Source organism: Crocodylus siamensis, chromosome 4, assembly GCF_052110815.1.
Source record: "Crocodylus siamensis isolate JL-2025a chromosome 4, ASM5211081v1, whole genome shotgun sequence".
In the NCBI taxonomy this organism is placed as follows: Eukaryota; Metazoa; Chordata; order Crocodylia; family Crocodylidae; genus Crocodylus; species Crocodylus siamensis.
Window position 1 is genome coordinate 56,345,391 of NC_143398.1, and position 19,163 is coordinate 56,364,553.

The 19,163-nt window shown below is 44.6% G+C and overlaps 1 protein-coding gene across 3 annotated transcripts in view; it reads left to right on the plus strand.

The window, feature by feature from the left end:
- The window catches only part of PPHLN1 (periphilin 1), a 125,132-nt gene that overhangs the window by 56,095 nt on the left and 49,874 nt on the right, over nt 1–19,163 (plus strand). For 2 of the 3 annotated variants that reach the window (XM_090042346.1, XM_090042345.1), the window contains exons 8-9: nt 4,308–4,427; nt 16,217–16,517. In XM_090042346.1, coding sequence (XP_089898472.1) covers nt 4,308–4,427; nt 16,217–16,480 — 384 coding nt within the window. In that variant the 3' untranslated portion in view covers nt 16,481–16,517. Of the gene's footprint in view, nt 1–4,307; nt 4,428–16,216; nt 16,518–19,163 lie in introns of those variants that run through there. The other variant, XM_090042347.1, reaches the window with a different exon arrangement.

Here is a 19,163-nt window from a genome sequence, read left to right on the forward strand (position 1 = left end):
CGGGCAGTTGCCAGAGGCCCCGATGAGAGAGGGGCAGAGTGGAAGAGGCCTCCTGTGAGAGGGGAGGTAGTGTGAATGTGTGTTTGTGGAGCCCAACTTTGGACTCAGTTTGTTCCAGTTTCAGACTGGGAATAATATTAATCTGGAGGCCATCTTCAAGGCATGGGCTGTGGTGTGGGGAAGATGGAGTCACAGATAGTGCCCCCTGGCTTTGGGGCAGTAATGGGCAATCTCCTGCACGTACCATCCATGTATGGGAACAGCAAAGTCATGGCAGGTGGGATTGGGTGGATTGTCCCTCCGAGACAGGTGGGCAGGCCAGTAGGAGACCTGGCCCCGAGAGTTGCCACTTGTCACATATGTATAAGTATTTCAAGACATTGTAAGAAGTTTTGATCTTAACATATAAAATCATAGAAAGTTAGGGTTGGAAGGGACCTCAGGAGGTCATCTAGTCCAGCCACCTACTCAAAGCAAGATCATCCCCAACTAGTTCATCCCAGTCAAAGCTCAGGCAACAAAGATATACTCCAGTGACATGACAGTTTTGACCTCTGTATCTCTCACCTTCTATCCCTCACCTCCTATCCCAGTGATTCTCAACCAAGATGCCTGGAGAACCTTTCAAAGGTGCAGCAGGGTTTCACACACTGCCAGTACTGTTAGGGGTGCAAATTTGATTCACAAGACAAAACCAGAGATTTCAAATAGGTATCTATGGTGCCAAAACCATTCTGACTTTTGTGGTCATTCTAAGTTTTAGAGCAATAGAATCATAGAAGTAGGGTCAAAAGGGACCTTGTAGATCTTCAAGTCCGACCCCCTGTCTGGGCAGGAGAAAAAACCGGGCTCAAATGATCCCAGCTAGGTAGGCATCAAGCCTCCTCTTAAAGACCCCCAGGGTAGGAGCCAGCACCACTTCCCTTGAATGTTGGTTCCAGATCCTAGAATTGCTCTATTTTTTCTCTAGTCAAAAATCAAGTGAAAACTTAAGAGCTGGCATTTTCTGAAAGGTGCCTCAAGTCTAAAAGGTTGATAACCATTATTTTATCCATCAGTAGAGACCATTTGTTAGCTGTGTTAGTTTGAAGTTAGGCAAAAGGCAAGGCACCGTAGGCTGCATCTAGATGAGCATGGCTGTGTGGTATGTGGTGCCAAAGACATGTCTGCAGAGCCAGATACTGCACATTCAGCTGTTCTCTGTGCTGCAAGGTAGCAGCATGGGAGGAGGGGCAGAGAAGTGGGGCTTGACCCTGGGAGATCCTGGGGTCAAAAAAACTCACGGAAAAAAAAAAGGGCAGCTGGAGCCACACTCCGGTTGCTGGCCCAGCTCCAAGTGGCAGGATCGCTGCTGCAGCAGCCCCAGAAGGTGCCCAGGACCAAGGTAAGACTGCTGAGGCCAGCCTAATGCTGGCCCTAGCCTCCCCTATTCCACCTGGGGTAACTTGCTGCGCGCCAGAGAGCGTGTGGCACAGGCATTCCCCAGGGAAAAGTAGGAGGGGCACAAGGTGTACTGCTGCTTCTTGTCCCTGAGGGAACAAAAGTCCTTGCTTGTATTGACATGGCCTTACAGAATAACTTATTTAGAGAGGCAGAAGCTTTCTTAAGTGACAGGCTTAGTTCATCAGGTGTTATGAATGTTAGTTCATTCATCCCATTCATGCTGACAAAGTAAGCTGCTGCCTATGAAAGCTTATGCCTTTTTGAACCAGTTAGTCTCAGAGGTGCCATGCTGCTCTGCCTTCTATCCGGAGTGTACCTTTTTTTTGCCAGCAAAACTTCTAGCAGTACCAGATGTACCATACATCAGCAGTTGCAAGGTGACAAACATTCTAGTGGTATCACCATACCTGCAATACAAAGTTATAGTCTATAGAGAGTAGGTTTTGAAAGCTAGTAATGTAAATAACCATACAGTTTGATATATGAAATATGCTTGCGAATTTTGAACTTTTGTTTTGCATATTTTAAAGAGCTGGTAAATTCTAATCTAGCCTTTCAAGACTTTGAAGACTTATGCTTTCAATTGTTTCTAAGTATAAAGTGCTGTCTGTTTTTATTACTACACATTCCTCTTGTTGGGGGACAAATAAATGATGTGGCAGCTCCTGCCAAGGGAAGAACTCATTTTACTGAACTCACTAGCTGAAAAACATCAAATTTTATTTCTGACTGTGTTTTACCTCTTTTTATTTATATATGCATGGTTTGCAACACAAGCTGCTGTTATCTATTTATAGCCATTAGTTAACAACTCAGTGGTGTTTTCATTTAACAGCTGTCTTGACTGTAAGGCTAGAAGTCTTTATCAAAATAAAAACAAAAGAACTATACAGTACGTAAGTAACTGCTTTCTGTTAATTGAGGCAAAGCAGGATTTTTTTTTTTGTAGTTTATATACATAGTAAGGGGGAGGGAGACGTAGAAAAATGTATCTGGGATTCTCTTCCTTAATTTTTTTAAATGGTCAGTCTTGACTCAACAAAATTCTATCCTGATAACCTGAATGGTCAAATTAGATATGGTGTACTTTGTCTTGTGAGAAATATTTTCCTTTATCTCTGTTTTTCTTTCTTTATAATGTACCTTTGAGAATTCTGCCACTTGGCCCAGCAAAGAAAAAAAAATGAAATACACCTGAGATTCCTTGTATATCTATTGGCTTGTTTGTGACTTGAATGAAATAATTCTGATGCAGATTCTATTTCTTATATTTCATATTTATATCCAATCAGATCCTGTTTGTAGGACTGTTGAAATGTTAAGTGACATGGTGTTTTGATTTAACTTCATGTAGTATGGAGCTGACCAGTGACAAATCAAAGTCTTATTTTAATATTCACAAGGGCCACATTTAAGGAAAGGGAGGAAATTGTCACAGCAGGTTTTTGGCAGCTGGGAAGAAGTCATATTGAAGAAGATAGACTTTGGAGAAAAGAATATGGAGGAAAATAGCAGCTTGGAATGGTTTGTGTGATTGTTCTTGGAAGGCTTGGAACAGCTGGGAAAAATGAGTTGGGCTACCCACACTATCCCCCCTGCCTGCCTCATATGTCTATTGCCTTCTATTGCCTCTGGACTTGCATTCTATTTTTCTGTGATATGCATCAGTTAAGTAATGAGATGCTTGAATTAAGTCACTGAAAAAAAAACTTTTCAGACTCTTGCTGAGGTCATAGAGTAGAGATAATGGAAGTGTTGATTTAAGACTTAAGACTTGAATTCAGGAGATAGTCAAAGAGGAGCTTTGTAGTATTATGCAAAAAGAAGTCAGACACAAGTGTTGATTGATCTAATAGCTCTGTCTGGTTTGCAAGGATAAAAGGCAATAACCAATCTAAATAAAAATAGAATGGTAAGTACTGTATATATTACAATGAATAATAAGATGCAAGTAGATTATTCCATAAATTACTTAAATTATCAGAATAATGCCTCCATTAAGACAGTCTTTTATGGAAAATTGTAGGTCATTTGAAATAGAATTGGGTGTTGCTTTGGGGTCTTTTTAATCTGCCTTTTCAAACGAAAATAGTTGCATCAATACGGTTTAAGAAATTATTTCCGCACTAAGTGCATTACTTGGCTTCTACTATCCTAATAATAAACAATCAACTACAGACATCCATATATCACCCAATCAGAATGGTCTGTCTCTGGCTTTACAGATTTTGCTTGCACCCTGGTTACATTTTATGCATATAAATTTATTTATAAAACTGTTCCTCCAAAACTGAGTGCATATCCATGCACGCACACTTGTGCACATACATAACTCTGTACACATGCATACACACATATAGGTGTATACATACTTCTGCGCACATGTGTGCACACATCAATGTGTACATACCTCTATATGCACGTGCACACGTATATCAATGTATATATGTATGTATGTATATGGATGTATTTATATGTGTGTGTATATATGTCCATATGTATATTTTTATGTGTATATGTATATATGTGCACACATGCACTTTTGGAGGAACACCATTTTTGTATATATATGAACAAAATTAAGACTAAAAACCAAAAATTCCCTGAACTTTTGCTAACATTCCTACTCAGCTGTTAATTTTTCCTCCAAAAAATTTGCCCATTTTTTGGTTTAGTAAAACATATCCTTGGATTTGGGTATTTTTGTATTTCTAAAATGTGGCTTGTCACACAGATGGCTTCTATAGTTGGTTATTTTCCTCATTTTGAAACTTGTGTTTGATTCTGAATAATTACTTGCTTCTTTGTTTAAAATATGTGACTATTTTATATTAAAGCTAACCTGTAACTTTGCTGTTGTATAGGCCCTGGAAAAAAGTAGCAGGCTATCAGAAAAGGAACTTGCCGAGGCTGCAAGCAAGTGGGCAGCTGAAAAAGCAGAGAATGCTGATGAAAGCAATTTACCTGAAATTACTGAATATGATGTAAGTCTGATAAAATATATTTATTTTAAAATATTACAACAGTTAGACTCCTTTGTTTTTCTGAACTTTTCTAGATTTCTCATTTTATAATTCACAGAAAGGCTGATCATTTTTGTATATTGTTTATACCTTTTCGCAAACGAATAACAGTTGAGGCACACACAGTGTTGGGGGTCTGAGCCTTGTGTTTTGAGCTTACGTTTTCTAAAAAAAAACAAAACCTCCCTGTAAATTTTGTTGGCACAGTATTAGTTAGTATTAATCTACACCTGACAGATAAAGGCCTTTGACATGCAAGAATGCTTCTGTTGGCCAGACCCTCCTTGTATTCTCATTTTGTTTCTTGCAGGACTGGGTCTTAAGAGAGCAAGGGAATTTTGAATCAAATTGTTAGTTAGTTGTCTGGGTCTTTTGATTTTTAAAATAGACAAGTGAGGATCTATTGGTTTAAAAAAATGTAAAGGGATCTTCTGGCTCATCAGGTCTAGTTCTGCACAGTTATAGGCAATACAGTGTTTTTCATTAACATAAGTGTGCTCCACTTTAAAAGGAGTTAGGTTTTCTGTCTCCATTACTACAATTGAAAGGCTATTCCCAAGCCTCACTGCTCTGATGTTTAGAACCATCATAATTTCCAGCCTAAACTTGGTCATGGCCAGTGTCTTCCTTCATGCTGTTTACTTTGTATCGGTATTTAAAGACAACAATTTTATCTCCTCTCAGACTTCGTTTTGTTAGACTCATCTCCATTCCTTTGATCATGCTAGTGGCTGTTCTCTGCACCTGTCTCAATTTGATTTCGTCTTTCTTGAACATTATGTTTTAGTTGAGATCTTACCAAGGTCCTGTCTGATGATGGTAATACTTCCCTGTCTCTGTTGGCTATACCTCAGTTTCGATTGCATTTAGTCTCTCTGCATTACAGGGACTTATGACATTTTAACTACATTAACAGCAGTGATGAAGTGGTTGCGTGCCCTATACAGACCTAGCATTGCTCCTAAAACAATACCTACAACCCTGAACAACAGGCATGGCAGAAGCAGACTTTTTCCACCCCTAATTGACAACACTGCCCGCAGAACTTTGTAATATAGTCTAGAGCAGGAGTTCCCAAACTGTGGTATACATACCCTTGGGAGCACAAAGGAGAGATTTTGTAATGGCAGCTTTAATTTTCATTATAATAATAATTGGCATTTAAGGGATTAAAATATAAAACATGCTGGCAGGGGTATGTGGGCAGCTGGAAAATCTGGAAGGGGCTATGCAGTTAGAAAAAGTTTGGGAACCTCTGGTCTAGGTCTTATCTGAGGATCACATTTTTTTTTTTATGGCTCTACCATATTGGCTGCCAGTCATTTTGTGATGAACATTGGTCCTTCTCCTCAGCCATTTTCAGTGGGCAACCCTCCAGATTATAACACATGATCTTGTTATTGATCCTTAAGTGCATGAACATTAATTTTGTACTATTGAATTTCTTACCATCTCAGTTACACAGTTCTCAAAATTGTCTGGTTAAGCTTGTAGTACATCACAATCCTTCTTTGTTATTGATGATGCCTCCTAACTTTGTGTCATCAGCAAATTTTATCAGCACACTTCTTTTGTATCAAAGTTTTTAATGAAAGTATTAAACAAAATCAATCCCAAGACCTCCTTAGGTTCTGTGCCTGCTACCACCCTCCAACCTGATACTTCCCTTTTCAGCATTACTGGTTGATATGATCTTTATTCAAGAAAAACAAAGTAACACTTATAATGTACACAAGGTCCTTTAAATATTTTGATTTTCTTCTGTGCTGGAAATATCTGCTTAAACTGTTGAATTCAGAGAATTTTGTATAAATATATAATGTAAATATTTGTTTAAATATATAATTAGTATATGTTTGTGTTACATTTGTTTGCCAGTAATCGAGGAACAAACAGGCAATCTGTATTTTGAAGTTATACTTCTGACATTTAAAATAATCTGGTTATAGGTATAAATATTTTTCTCTTGTAGATATTAAAATTATTCGGAAGCATAAAATTCTTACATGAATGTAATATTGTGACAAGTGTGTGCATATTTATGTCTCCTACATGTGTACAACTTTGTAAGCAAGTTATATACATCTTGCTTAGTATGTTAGTGTAAAAATGTACCATACTGTACCATCCAATCCTGTAACACCATTTTCTAATTTAAATATTTTGATTGGGTACTTAATGTTTGACTTTCTTTGATTGGGATTAAACATTTTAACATGCTTAATTTTCTTTAAAATGACAGCATGACTCGATTAGAGACAGCATTTTGAGATTTAATAAAGTAACAGGACTTGCAGAACTATTTTAATTATTTATATGGCCTCAGAACTTTATGCAGGCCCTCAGGGAACTCTACTAATTCATTCTTTTTAACCTTTTCTGGCAGTTTAATGTTCTGCAACCTTCTTTTACTACTTACAAATCTTACCAGAGTTTTTCCTCCATTTTGCTTTTGTACAAGTTACTACCTTTAACAGCTGTGTTTTCTGAGCCCATTCATTACTGGAATGTTCCACTGTATAGTAGTTTGTCATCATTTTTCTTTGCTTTTCTATTAACCTTGCATTCTGAATCATTTTTCCATATCAGTACAATAAGTAAATTTAGGTGACTGGGTGTGGACAGACATAATACTTGGGTGGGTTTAAATGAGGTTTGAGCTACAAGCATCCAGATGTACAGGCCAGCTTAGAATGGTTTAAGCCTCCTGAACTAGTTTAAAAGTATTCCTGGATTATCAAATATTATTTTGAATCAGGTCTCTATGAGAATTAGGCTCCGGAGTGGTGAGAGATGCGCGGGTGAAGCCCGCTGCGCCCCCACTCCCCCGAAGTCCCCCAGACACCCCCTCAGCAGCCGCAGAGCCCCCTGCCGACCCCCAGCACAGTCGGAGGTAAGCGGGCTCGTGGTGGGAAGGGGTTAACTCCTCGCTCCCTGGGAGGAGGCGGCTGCGTGGAGCCGGGCCGGGTCAAGCCCCCGCCCAGGCCCCTACTTGGCCCAGCCCCCCAGGGAGAGAGAAGAGAAGGAGTGGGGTACTCACCAGTCCCCCTCCTGTAGGGCAGGGCCCCCCAAATCCCGGGCAGGGCCCCCCCGGCCTGAGAAATCAGCTTCCCCCGATGGCAGGCCCACTGCGCATGCGTGCAGTTTAAAAGGGCTGCCAAACAGGGAAAAAAAGCTCAGTTAGGCTCCGGAGCGGTGAGAGACGTGCGGGTGAAGCCCGCTGCGCCCCCGAAGCACCCCAGACACCCCCTCAGCAGCCGCAGAGCCCCTTTGCCGACAAAACGAAAGGTGTTTGTTGTGGGAGACTCCATCCTGCGGGGGACTGAGGGGGCAATCTGCTGCCCCGACCCCTTAGCCCGGCAAGTCTGCTGCTTCCTGAGGGCCCACGTCCAGGACATTGCGGAGAGGATCCCAGAGCTCCTCCGACCCACAGACCACTATCCCATGCTCCTTATTCACGTGGGCACCAATGACATGGCTCGGAGCACCCCCAGCCAGGTCATGAGGTGCTACAGGGATTTGGGAGCGGGGCTTAGGGGTCTGGGAGCTCAGGTGGTGTTTTCATCGATCCTCCCAGTCTCGGGCTATGGGCTGAGGAGGGAGAGGAGGATCCGCGCGGTGAACCAAAGACTGCGGAGCTGGTGTCATCGGGAAGGCTTTGGCTTCCATGACCACAGCCCGCTCTTTGGCAAGAGAAGCTGCGAGCTGCTGGGAAGAGATGGCCTCCACCTCTCCCCCCTGGGGAGGAGGCTCTTCTCAGCCAGGCTGGCTGACCTGCTCCACCGGGCTTTAAACTAAGCCTGCTAGGGGATGGGGGGACTACTGCCACTGCTGGCCCGCTGAGCAACCCTTGCAAAGCCAGCAAACCAAGGCACTTAAGGGAGCCCACCCCTGCCCCAGCCCTGGCACAATCTGTGGGCAAGGCAAGAGCCCCCAAGGGGACACTTGTCTGCCTGTACACTAATGCCAGGAGCCTGGGTAACAAGCAGGAGGAGCTCGTCCTCCTGCTCAGTGCAAAGAATTATGACGTCATTGGGATAACGGAGACCTGGTGGGACTCCACCCATGACTGGACCACGGGTATAGAAGGCTATACCCTGTACAGCAGGGATCGTGTTGACAAAAGGGGCGGGGGTGTAGCTCTCTATGTGAAGGAAAGCTACATGTCCCTGAAAGCTGATGTTGGCGACCAGCGTGGACAGCTAGAGACCCTCTGGGTAAAAATTCGTGGGGAATACGGCACAGGGGACACAACGGTGGGAGTCTACTACAGACCTCCCACTCAAAGTCCTGAGCTTGACCAGGAGTTTGCCCGGGAACTGACTGAGGCCGCTTGCTCCAGGACCTTGGTTGTCATGGGTGACTTCAGTTACCCGGACATCTCGTGGGAAGATCACTCAGCAAAATCCGAGCGGTCGCAAAGCTTTCTCTCGTGCGTGGATGACCTCTATCTGACTCAAGAAGTCTGGGCCAACGAGAGGCAAAGCGCTGCTTGACCTGGTACTGGCTACGGGGGGCGACCCAATTGGCGACCTAGTGATGGATGGGAAGCTGGGTGACAGCGACCACGAGCTGATCACCTTCACCATCCGCCATAAAGCTGGCAAATCAGTCAGCAACACAGAAGTCCTTGACTTCAGAAAAGCCAACTTTGACAAGCTCAAGAGGCTTGTCAGTCAGGCTTTTGGGGACCATGACCCCAGGGAGATGGGAGTTCAAGAAGAGTGGTTGCTTCTCAAGGAAGCGATCCTCAATGCACAAGCGAAATCTATTCCAACACGGAGGAAAGGCAGCAAGAAGGCACAGCAGCCCTCCTGGCTCTTCAGTGACCTAGCGGACCTCCTGCAGCTAAAAAGGAAAGCCTACAAAGGATGGAGGACGGGATTCGCCTCCAAAGAGGATTATTCTGCACTGGTCCGGTCCTGCAGGGAGCAAACCAGGAAAGCCAGGGCTGCAACTGAACTCCAACTAGCTTCAAGCATCAAGGACAACAAAAAGTCCTTTATCAGATATGTGGGGAGCTGGAGGAAAAGCAAGGGCAACGTTGGACCCCTGCTAAACCAGATGGGGCAACTGACAACTGACGCCCAGGAAAAAGCCAACCTATTAAATAGGTACTTTGCGTCAGTCTTTCATCAGTCCCATGCCCGCTATGGGACAGGGAGATCCGGGTGATGGGGATCCCCTACCTTCCATAAATGCTGACCTCGTGAAGGAACATCTTGAGAAGCTGGATACCTTCAAGTCAGCCGGCCCTGACAATCTGCACCCCAGGGTACTCAAGGAGCTGGCAAGCGTCATAGCCCAGCCCCTGGCACGGATCTTTGAAAACTCCTGGCGCTCTGGTGTAGTGCCCGAAGACTGGAAGAAGGCCAGTGTGGTGCCGATCTTCAAGAAAGGGAGGAGAGTGGATCCGGCTAACTACAGGCCCATTAGCCTGACTTCTATCCTGGGGAAGATCTTAGAAAAGTTTATTAAGGAGGCCATCCTTGAGGGACTGGCCCAGGCTAACATTCTAAGGGATAGCCAGCACGGGTTTGTTGCGGGTAGGTCTTGTTTGACCAATCTCATTTCCTTCTACGACCAGGTGACCTATCACCTGGACAAGGGAGAAGAGATTGATGTCATATATCTTGACTTCCAAAAAGCCTTTGATCTGGTATCCCACGATCACCTCTTGGCCAAACTGTCCAGTTGTGGCCTTGGCTCCACCACGATCCGCTGGCTGGGAAACTGGCTCCGTGGTCGGACCCAGAGGGTTGTAATTGATGGCAGTCACTCATCGTGGTGCCCTGTGACCAGTGGGGTCCCTCAACGCTCTGTCCTTGGACCCGTACTGTTCAACATCTTCATTAATGATGTGGACATTGGAGTCAGGAGTGGACTAGCCAAGTTCGCCGATGATACCAAACTTTGGGGCAAAGCATCCACACCAGAAGATAGGCGGGTGATCCAGGCCGACCTGGACAAGCTCAGCAAATGGGCAAACAAGAACCTGATGGTGTTTAGCACCGAAAAATGCAAGGTTCTGCACCTTGGGAGGAAAAACCTGCAGCATCCTTATAGGCTCGGCAGTGCTACGTTGGTTAGCACTACAGAAGAAAGAGACTTGGGGGTCATCATTGACCACAAGATGACCATGAGCCTGCAATGCGATGCTGCGGCTAATAAAGGGACCAAAACGCTGGCTTGCATCCATAGATGCTTCTTGAGCAAATCCCGGGACGTCATTCTCCCCTTGTACTCGGCCTTGGTGAGGCCGCAGCTGGAGTACTGCGTCCAGTTTTGGGCTCCACAATTCAAAAAGGATGTGGAGAAGCTTGAGAGAGTCCAGAGGAGAGCCACGTGCATGATCAGAGGTCAGGAAAACAGATCTTACGATGATTGGCTGAGAGCCATGGGACTCTTTAGCCTGGAAAAGCGTAGGCTCAGGGGTGATCTGATGGCCACCTATAAGTTTATTAGGGGTGACCACCAGGATCTGGGGGAACGTTTGCTCACCAGAGTGCCCCAAGGGTTGACGAAGTCGAACAGTCACAAACGCCTGCAAGACCATTTCAGGCTGGACATAAGGAAGAATTTCTTTACTGTCCGAGCCCCCAAGGTCTGGAACAGTCTGCCAGCGGAAGTGGTTCAAGCACCTACACTGAACACCTTCAAGAGTAAATTGGATGCTTATCTTGCTGGGATCCTATGACCCCAGCTGACTTCCTGCCCTTTGGCAGGGGGCTGGACTCGATGATCTCCCGAGGTCCCTTCCAGCCCTGATGTCTCTGAAATCTATAAACCAAATCTATGTTATCTACAGACAGCAAGCTTTCCAGGCATCCTATACTGCACCACTCTTCCCCCACATAGTAACTAGCTGTTCTGGGATGCAACCAGAACTCTACTGTCACAAACTCTATTGCCTGAACTTGACTGCAGTGTCCTTGGTTAGGGGCTCAGGGGGCAGCTCTCTGCTGCTTTTAAAGAGAGTCCTTTCATTGGTAGCAACTTGTGGTGGGGCACCTTTGGTGCCTACCACTTTAAGGGGTGTGAGCAGCCTGCAGGTGAGAGCAGAGCCTATCAGGTGGTCACATGGCAGGCAGGAGGCCACCTGATTGGAGGAGAGCTTGGCAGCCTAAGTACAAGACCTGGCCCAGGGAACATGGCGAGCAGTTGCAACTGAAAAGCTGATGGAGTAACATTGCCTGGCCAGAGGATTCTGCTCCTGGAACGTCACGGAGGTCAGGGTAGGAACTATGGAGGAGGAGGAAGTTCCAACGGACCCAGGTAGGATCCAGAGCCTTGAGGAGGGAGCTGAAGGCGTGGGACTGTGGAGAGGCCAACCTGTAGCAAGGGGCTGTGTGGCAGAATGCCACCTTGGTTTCTCCCCAAAATCTCTGCCCTGTGACTCTGTGATTAGATGGGCCAGCACGGAGGATTCACACCTCAGCCTGTCTCTTTAGGTAACCTGAGCTGGCTGCATTCCTGGTGGGGCGGGGGGGGGAAACCTGCTTCCTCTCCCTACTGACTTGCATCAATTACCTGGGTGGGGGGTTTCTACCTGGGGAGCTGGAATCTTCCTTGTAACAGGTGATGTATTTCAAATTGGTTGGCCGACAGCCAACTGGGGCTGACCTCCACTGGACCAGGTGAATGAGGTCACAGGGGCTATATAGGTTGGGAGGGGGAGGAGGCTCTTCTCTCTTCGGCCATGAGGTGAAGCAGCAGCCAAGCAGGGGAGACAGAGAAGCCTCACCATCTGGACCTAGCTCTCTCTCTCACCCCAAGACTCCAGAGGGGAAACGGAAGAACTCTGGAAGATGCTTGTGAGTAAGGTACTCAATCTGATTAGATATCTAGCTGGCAGTAACACAGATGCGTAATCAAAAGGCTACCTCAGCCACACTGTTTGCTCTTTAGGATTTCTAAGAAATTGCTCAACCCTGTACCCTAGTTTACCCTACCCCCTCTAATCAATAAAGTTCTCCTTTTTGACTGGTGTGGGAGACTTATTGAGGGGTGGGTCTAAATTATGCCTAAGAGACCCCTTAGGTCTGCGGACTAGGGGAGACTTTACTTTTTTCCCCCTTGACTTGGGGAAGTGCCCCAAGTGCCTGTACCGGGTCGAGTACCCGTCGGACTATTAGGCCTGTGTTTTCCCGAAGACACAGGGCCAAGTCAGTCCCTTCTCGGGGTGGTGGCGGCACGTTACCCCCAGACTAGCGAGTGTGCTCTGGGAGAGGGATCGGCCAAGCATAAGGCGCCCCTAGGGAGGCATTCGGAGTCTGGGAGGTGGTCTGGTGCAGGGAGGTGGGCGGCTCAACCCAGGAGCGCCCCCTACTGGCCCGCCACAGGCTGTGTACACAGAGGCCCAAGGGAGAGGCCAGAAATGGCCTATTGAGAGAGGCTGGGTATACAGGGGCCTAGAGAAGACACAGGTCAGCATGAAAAGAAGTGGCTTAAAGTCTGTGGGCCTACAGAGGGATTAGGTAAACCCCAGAATAGAACTGTTGAGAGAATAGGTGACCAAGGAAAGGCCTGTTGAAACCTAGGGAGTAGGGCTGACCCTGGAGGGGTCTGTGGAGGGGCTTAGCTGAGCTTAGCGAAGTAAAGGGCTGCTTTGGGCAAGATCTGTGGGGCTCCAGGCAATCCTGGTATGATTTATGGAAGGGCCCAGGCATGGACCCCTATCAAGTGAGGGAGTCGGCTGTTTGTAGATTGACCCAGCGTTCTCGACTGGCCCAAGCTGGAGCCAGGAGCTAAGTGGCTGAAGGGCAAGTATGCCCACCATGAGGGTTTCAGAACCAGGGGTCTGGGGTCCTAACTGGATGGAGAGTGGGACCAGGCTCAAGTGACTGAAGGTCTCTCCAAAGGGGAGACCACTGGCGAGAGAGTAGGGGGATCAGTCGGCAAGCAGTCTGGAATGACGGAGGCTGAAGCTCAGACCCCTGATGTGAGGTATCCTGTAAGGGTCTGAGAAAGAGTTGGAGTTGCTGACTGAGGGTTATGTTATAAGGTGGAGGTTGGGACAGAGTTCCCAAGAGTGAGCAACCCAGGAAAAACATCAAGAAGTCTAGAGAGGGAGGTGAAAGACTGGGGCAGGGAGGCCTGTAGTGGTCCTGCGTAAGATAGAAAACTGTATCCTCCTGGCATTGGATGGTGTGGTGGGGATTCCTGTGGTGGGGCAGTCTCCAGGAAATGTCACACCTGCGCCTCTACAGTGAAAGGTGAGGATGGGGCTCCATAAAGCCTCAGCCCCTGCTGCTTTATGGCTACTCCATGGAGGGGAAAGGCTAAGGGGGCATACCCTGAAAGAAAAGCAACAGGTTTGGGTGACAGCACAGGGGCCAGGAGGGCCCAAGACCCAGCACCTGAGAGAGTGGGGTTATGGGCAAGACCAAGGGGGCCAGAAGGGCCTGAGGCCCAGGGCCAGTAGGAATTGGCTTGAATAAGAGTGAGGCCTGGTGAGAGGCCAAGGAGGAGGTCCAGGCACATCGCAGGACACCTGGGGCCTGAGTAGGCTGTAGGCAGAGTTAGGGGTCCACGTACATTGATAGATGCCTGAAGCCAGAGAGGGCTGGGGCTGGAATCAGCTCAGTGTGTGGGGCCATAGGCCTGATGCCCCATCAGAGTAGGGCCTGAATTGGGTGGCCTAAAGGTCTGCGAGGGGTCAGGACCAGGAGTGTGAGAGAGGAAGCCTGAAGGCCTGTATGGAGTAGGGCCAAGGGGGCCTGAAGGGCCATACAAAGTAGGCCAGAGTGCCTGTAGCCCAGGGTGGAGTGAGAATGAGTGTGACCCAGGAAAAGGGGCAGCATGAGTGTGATCCAATTATGAGGGCACGCGTAGGAGGCCCAACACATGGACAGAGTCTGGCCCTGGAGAGGGCTAAGTGAGTGTCAGCTGTTTGGAGACCATCTGTGAGGCATGGAACATGGTAAAGGGGAGGTTGGAGCCATGTATTTTGCTATTGGCATCAAGGCTTAGAATGGGCAGCCTCCCACTTGCATCAAATTGTATGTAACAGCAAAGGTGTGGCAAGAGAGGCAAGACAGACTGCCTTAGACAGGTGGGTGGGCTGATATCGAGGTCGGCTAGGGACGGCCCCCTGTCATACAACTCATCAGGGTTCTTCATCTCAGACTTACCTAAGGTGGGTGGTGGCCAGATGCGGGGTGGGAGTGGGGCACTGCCTGGACTTCTGCTTCTGTATGCTTGAGGGCTGGGGGCTCTGGGGGGCTGCCCTAGGACTCCACTGCCACCAACAGAAGGAAGCTTACTAGATCTTTAAAACCCCCTGAAAGCTGCCTCTGAAGCCCAAGCACACAGAAGAAGGGGTCCAGGCAGCCCACCTCACCTTCATCCCCCAGTCTGGGATGCATCAAACCCTGGTCAGTTTCCAGGAATTTGAAGTACATTGATGAGTGGCTTGGGGAAAGTTTGGCTTAAAATTTGCAAAAGCTCTGGCGTTTCTTGAAGTACCCAGCTCCCCAGGAACCCAGAAGGTAAGGTCCAGGCATTCCCCAGCTCTACACACACACACTCCTAACTTTTTCCCTTCGTAGAACTTTACTTTTTCTTGCCACACTTTCCTTTTTTCTTAACAGAAAATTCCAGGTTGGGGATAGAGATATGGAGACAAGTATTAATATTTATGTTTACATTTAATATTTACATTTACAGGTATGTGGAAAAAAATTGAAAAGACTTACCCTAAGAGCTTGGGGAAAGATCTTATTGCAAAACTAATAAGCATGATCAAGGAAAATATTGTTCTAAAAATATATATTTAGGTTAAGTTCCCATGCACAGTAGCATTACATAGATTCCAGTAAAGTACAGGAATGCATCTTCAGTGAACTTTGTGAGAACGGGAACCAGAAAATTGTAATCAGGCTTAGTACTCAGTACTACCCCATAGTAGCGGTTCCATGGCACTGCAATGCCAGAAAGGTGACATGGAACCCTCAGCAGTGTATGATGCAGACACTTCTGACCCAGGACAACTGGGAATTGGCTCCCAGCCAGTGACATTCTTGGAATGGTTTAGCTGTTATGTCTGTTTGCACCTGTAGTAGCAATGTGTACTGATGGAGGGGGCCAAGGCAGTCTTTTTCTCTCCTGGAGAGCACCATGTCCATTGTTAATATCCTACTAAGGTTTCTTTAATTTAGGAATCAAATGCATGTTTGCTTTTCATTAACCAACAGATACCAGAGTAGTTAATCCTTTCTCAGTATTTATCCTGTAAGTCTGAATGCTGCAGGAATTCTTCCATGCATTTTTCAAACTTGTCAGTCCTGCCTAATGGCCTTGCAGCATTGTCATTGTCCTTTCTCATTTGTTTTGCATTGCCTTTATCCTTGCCCAAAAATTTTTGCCAGCCTCCCTGTTGTATTCTAGGTGCTGAGCTTTCTTAATATCCTCTCTCCAGTTTCTTTCTCAGAGAAAAGAGAGGAAAAGTATTGTCTTAGGGATAATTGTCCAGTATGATCAAGGGACTGATTCATAAACATCACTGAAGTTTACTAAAGGTGTTTATTTTCTATAAAATACTTTTTATTGATATCATGCCCAACTTGTTAAACCATTTATAGTCACAAATTTATTTTATATAATTTATTTTTTTTAATGTCTTTCAGTAAAATTTCCTCATTGATACATTTTTGTAAAAGGATGAAATTGTATATAACTAAGTAATTGTATTGAATAGACATTTATTTTGCTTTAGAGCAAAAAATAAGTATTGATTATACATTATAAAGGCGGCGTCCTCAGCTCCATTATATGTTGAACAACCCGAGGAAACGGAGACAAATATAACAGATGCTACTGAATTGTATGAAGACAACCAGGTTCTTGGCCGTTCAAAAGCGATTGCAACAAAAACCAAAGAGATTGAACAGGTGAGCCTTTTAGCTTTCTTTTTGGCAGTGATGTCATGCATGTATGATGGCTTTCTGAGCAATATAGCTGGCGTGCTTGGATATAACTTTTTTCCCCTTACAGAACAATATTACATTTTTTGACCACGCTTTTTTTCTAAACAGAAAATTCCAGGTTGGGGATACAGATGAGGAAACAAGTATTAATATTTGCATTTAATATTAATATTTATATATTTACAGGTATGTGGGAAAAAAATGAAAAGACTTGCCCTAAGAGCCTACAAAAGTAATAAGCATGATCAAGCTACTGTTCTAAAAATATAATCAGGTTAAGTGGCTGTTTTCAGAGCATTATTTCATATTCAGACAATATTATATATAGTGGATTAAAAGCTTATTATAGATTTAGTTAGTTTTTATATTAAAGCAAGCTGAATGTACTTTCATACTGAATTTAAACTGTTAATAGTTGTCTTAAAAAGATGAAAAAATCTTACCTCTTGAGTAGCAGTCTTCTAAAAATAAGCTTTGGTTGGCAGTATTTCATATCTGAATAGCATAGGAAAATGCCTACTAACTCATTGTTAAATTAGTTTGGAGTTGTATTCTTTTCTGTTTCCTTTTGAGTCCTTTATACAATACACAATGCTTTAATCGAAAGAAATGTTTCTCTTATTACTAGCCCCTTCTCTTAGTATTGATGAGTGGTCTTTGAAGATATTTAATAGAAGTTTATTGTTCTATCTATTAACCTATGACACTACTACATCACATTAAGGAAAAGATGCACCCAGCACACTAATTTTCATTTGTCTTGAAAGATTAAGCAAAGCACCATATTTCAACGTCTGTCAGAAACTGTTGTCAAGAAAACATTTCAAAAGGAGCTTTTCTAGTTAAAATTTCCATTACATTCTGATGGTTACAGATAGTAGTTTTGACTTTTCGGGTCTATTTTATACTGACTTTGCTTTAATATGTTGGCAAAATATGAGGTTTAGGTAGAAAGCTTATTATGAAAAAGATGAATTATCTGACAGCAGTAGCTTTGAGAAAACAGCCCTCTTTTGTCCTCAGTCCTTTTGAGTTTTTTATAGTAAGCCATTTTTCATCATCATTTTTAGTAGATTTCATTTCTATATGCCCATTGTTTGCTTGTCTCCATTGGTATTGGTATCATTTGCATCTACAGCATTGGAAAATAGAGGACTGTCTTTCACTGACAGTCTTCTGTTGTCTTCTGTTTTGGTTTTGATTTTGTGTACTTTATTTCCTTCATCTTCAGACTTGGGTCAGAGGGAGTTAATAAATTTTCCTTCATTGATTGCTGTAAGCGGGTGGAGTCATTGTCATAAACTCTACATACCTTGTCCCTGCATGACACAGAAACAAAGTAAAATTTTTCAGTGGGTAGAAAAATGGTAAGCTGCCTTCATGGCCACATGTTCACAGAAGAACTGGCAGATGTTGGGTATTTTCAGCTTTTGTGTGGTGGAACTTGACCACCTTTTCTCTGAAAACCTCAAGTATCAAATGTTTTCAGGGGTTGGAAAAATGAAAATAAAGTGTAAAAGGAAAAGTGGCTTCTTGATTCACTCTCAGTCCAGGTAGGGAGGAAGAGAAACTGCCTATGTCTTATGACAAAGAATGGTGTTGACACCAAAGATTGTATTTGTACTGAGGACTCCTTTACCCTGTTCTCCTCCCTGCCTCCCCTTTATAAATCTTTGTTTGAAAGAAGCAATTTTGTGTGGAGTGTGGGCAGTTGGGAAGAAGCTACTTTGTGTTAATTTTCTTGCATTTGGTTCTGTGCCTGAAGGAAGCTGTGTCATGCCTATTTTGCTTTCCTCTAGCTGAGACTAGAATGTATTTTCATCTTTTGGGGATCTGACTTGGAGGCTGAGACCAAACCATCAGGGGAGGCCAAAGGTCCCATTAGAGATTAAAATCATGTACAGAGCTGTGCCATGCTGCCACACTGGATGCTCTACTACTACCCTTTCAAGAACAAGGAGTTCAGTCGTGAAAAATATTATTTAATCAGTGTACTTGATGAAAACTTCCCAGCTCTTTGCAAGGGAAATTAATTTTTAGGCCCTAATGTGCTTAGCAGCTGTCAATGTTTACTGTAAATCATAATAAATTGCATGGTTGTGCTTAATTTCTTTTGGTTGTGGAAATCTATAAATATTTATATTTTAATTTAGGGTATGATGCTAGATTATAAATTCTTTGTGGGACTGTCATTTGTTATATGTTTGTGCAGAGCCTAGGGCAATGAGATGAGCTAAAGCTAATGTAAAATAATTAGTTCTCTGTTTACTGCCCTCTCCCCTCTCCCCAAACTATAGACTGTTCTCAGCTTTTTATTAGTTGTCATTGTTCCATTGAATTCATTGGTGCATTGACTGTTTATATCAGCTGAGGATCTTCCCCTAGCCCTTACAAATATGATTGTCAAGATTGAAACTTTGAGGCTTCAAAATAAATGTCCCGTTCAGAAAGATCTAAAGTGACAGGTCAGTATTACCTTTACTGTATTTCAGTTAATGTAGTTTATGATCATAACATCATAGATGTTAAGGCCTGGAAAGGACCTTGAAAGATCATTCCTGCCCCCTGTTCTGAATGCATCTTCAGTGAACTTTGTGAGAACGGGAACCAGAAAATTGTAATCAGGCTTAGTACTCAGTACTACCCCATAGTAGCGGTTCCATGGCACTGCAATGCCAGAAAGGTGACATGGAACCCTCAGCAGTGTATGATGCAGACACTTCTGACCCAGGACAACTGGGAATTGGCTCCCAGCCAGTGACATTCTTGG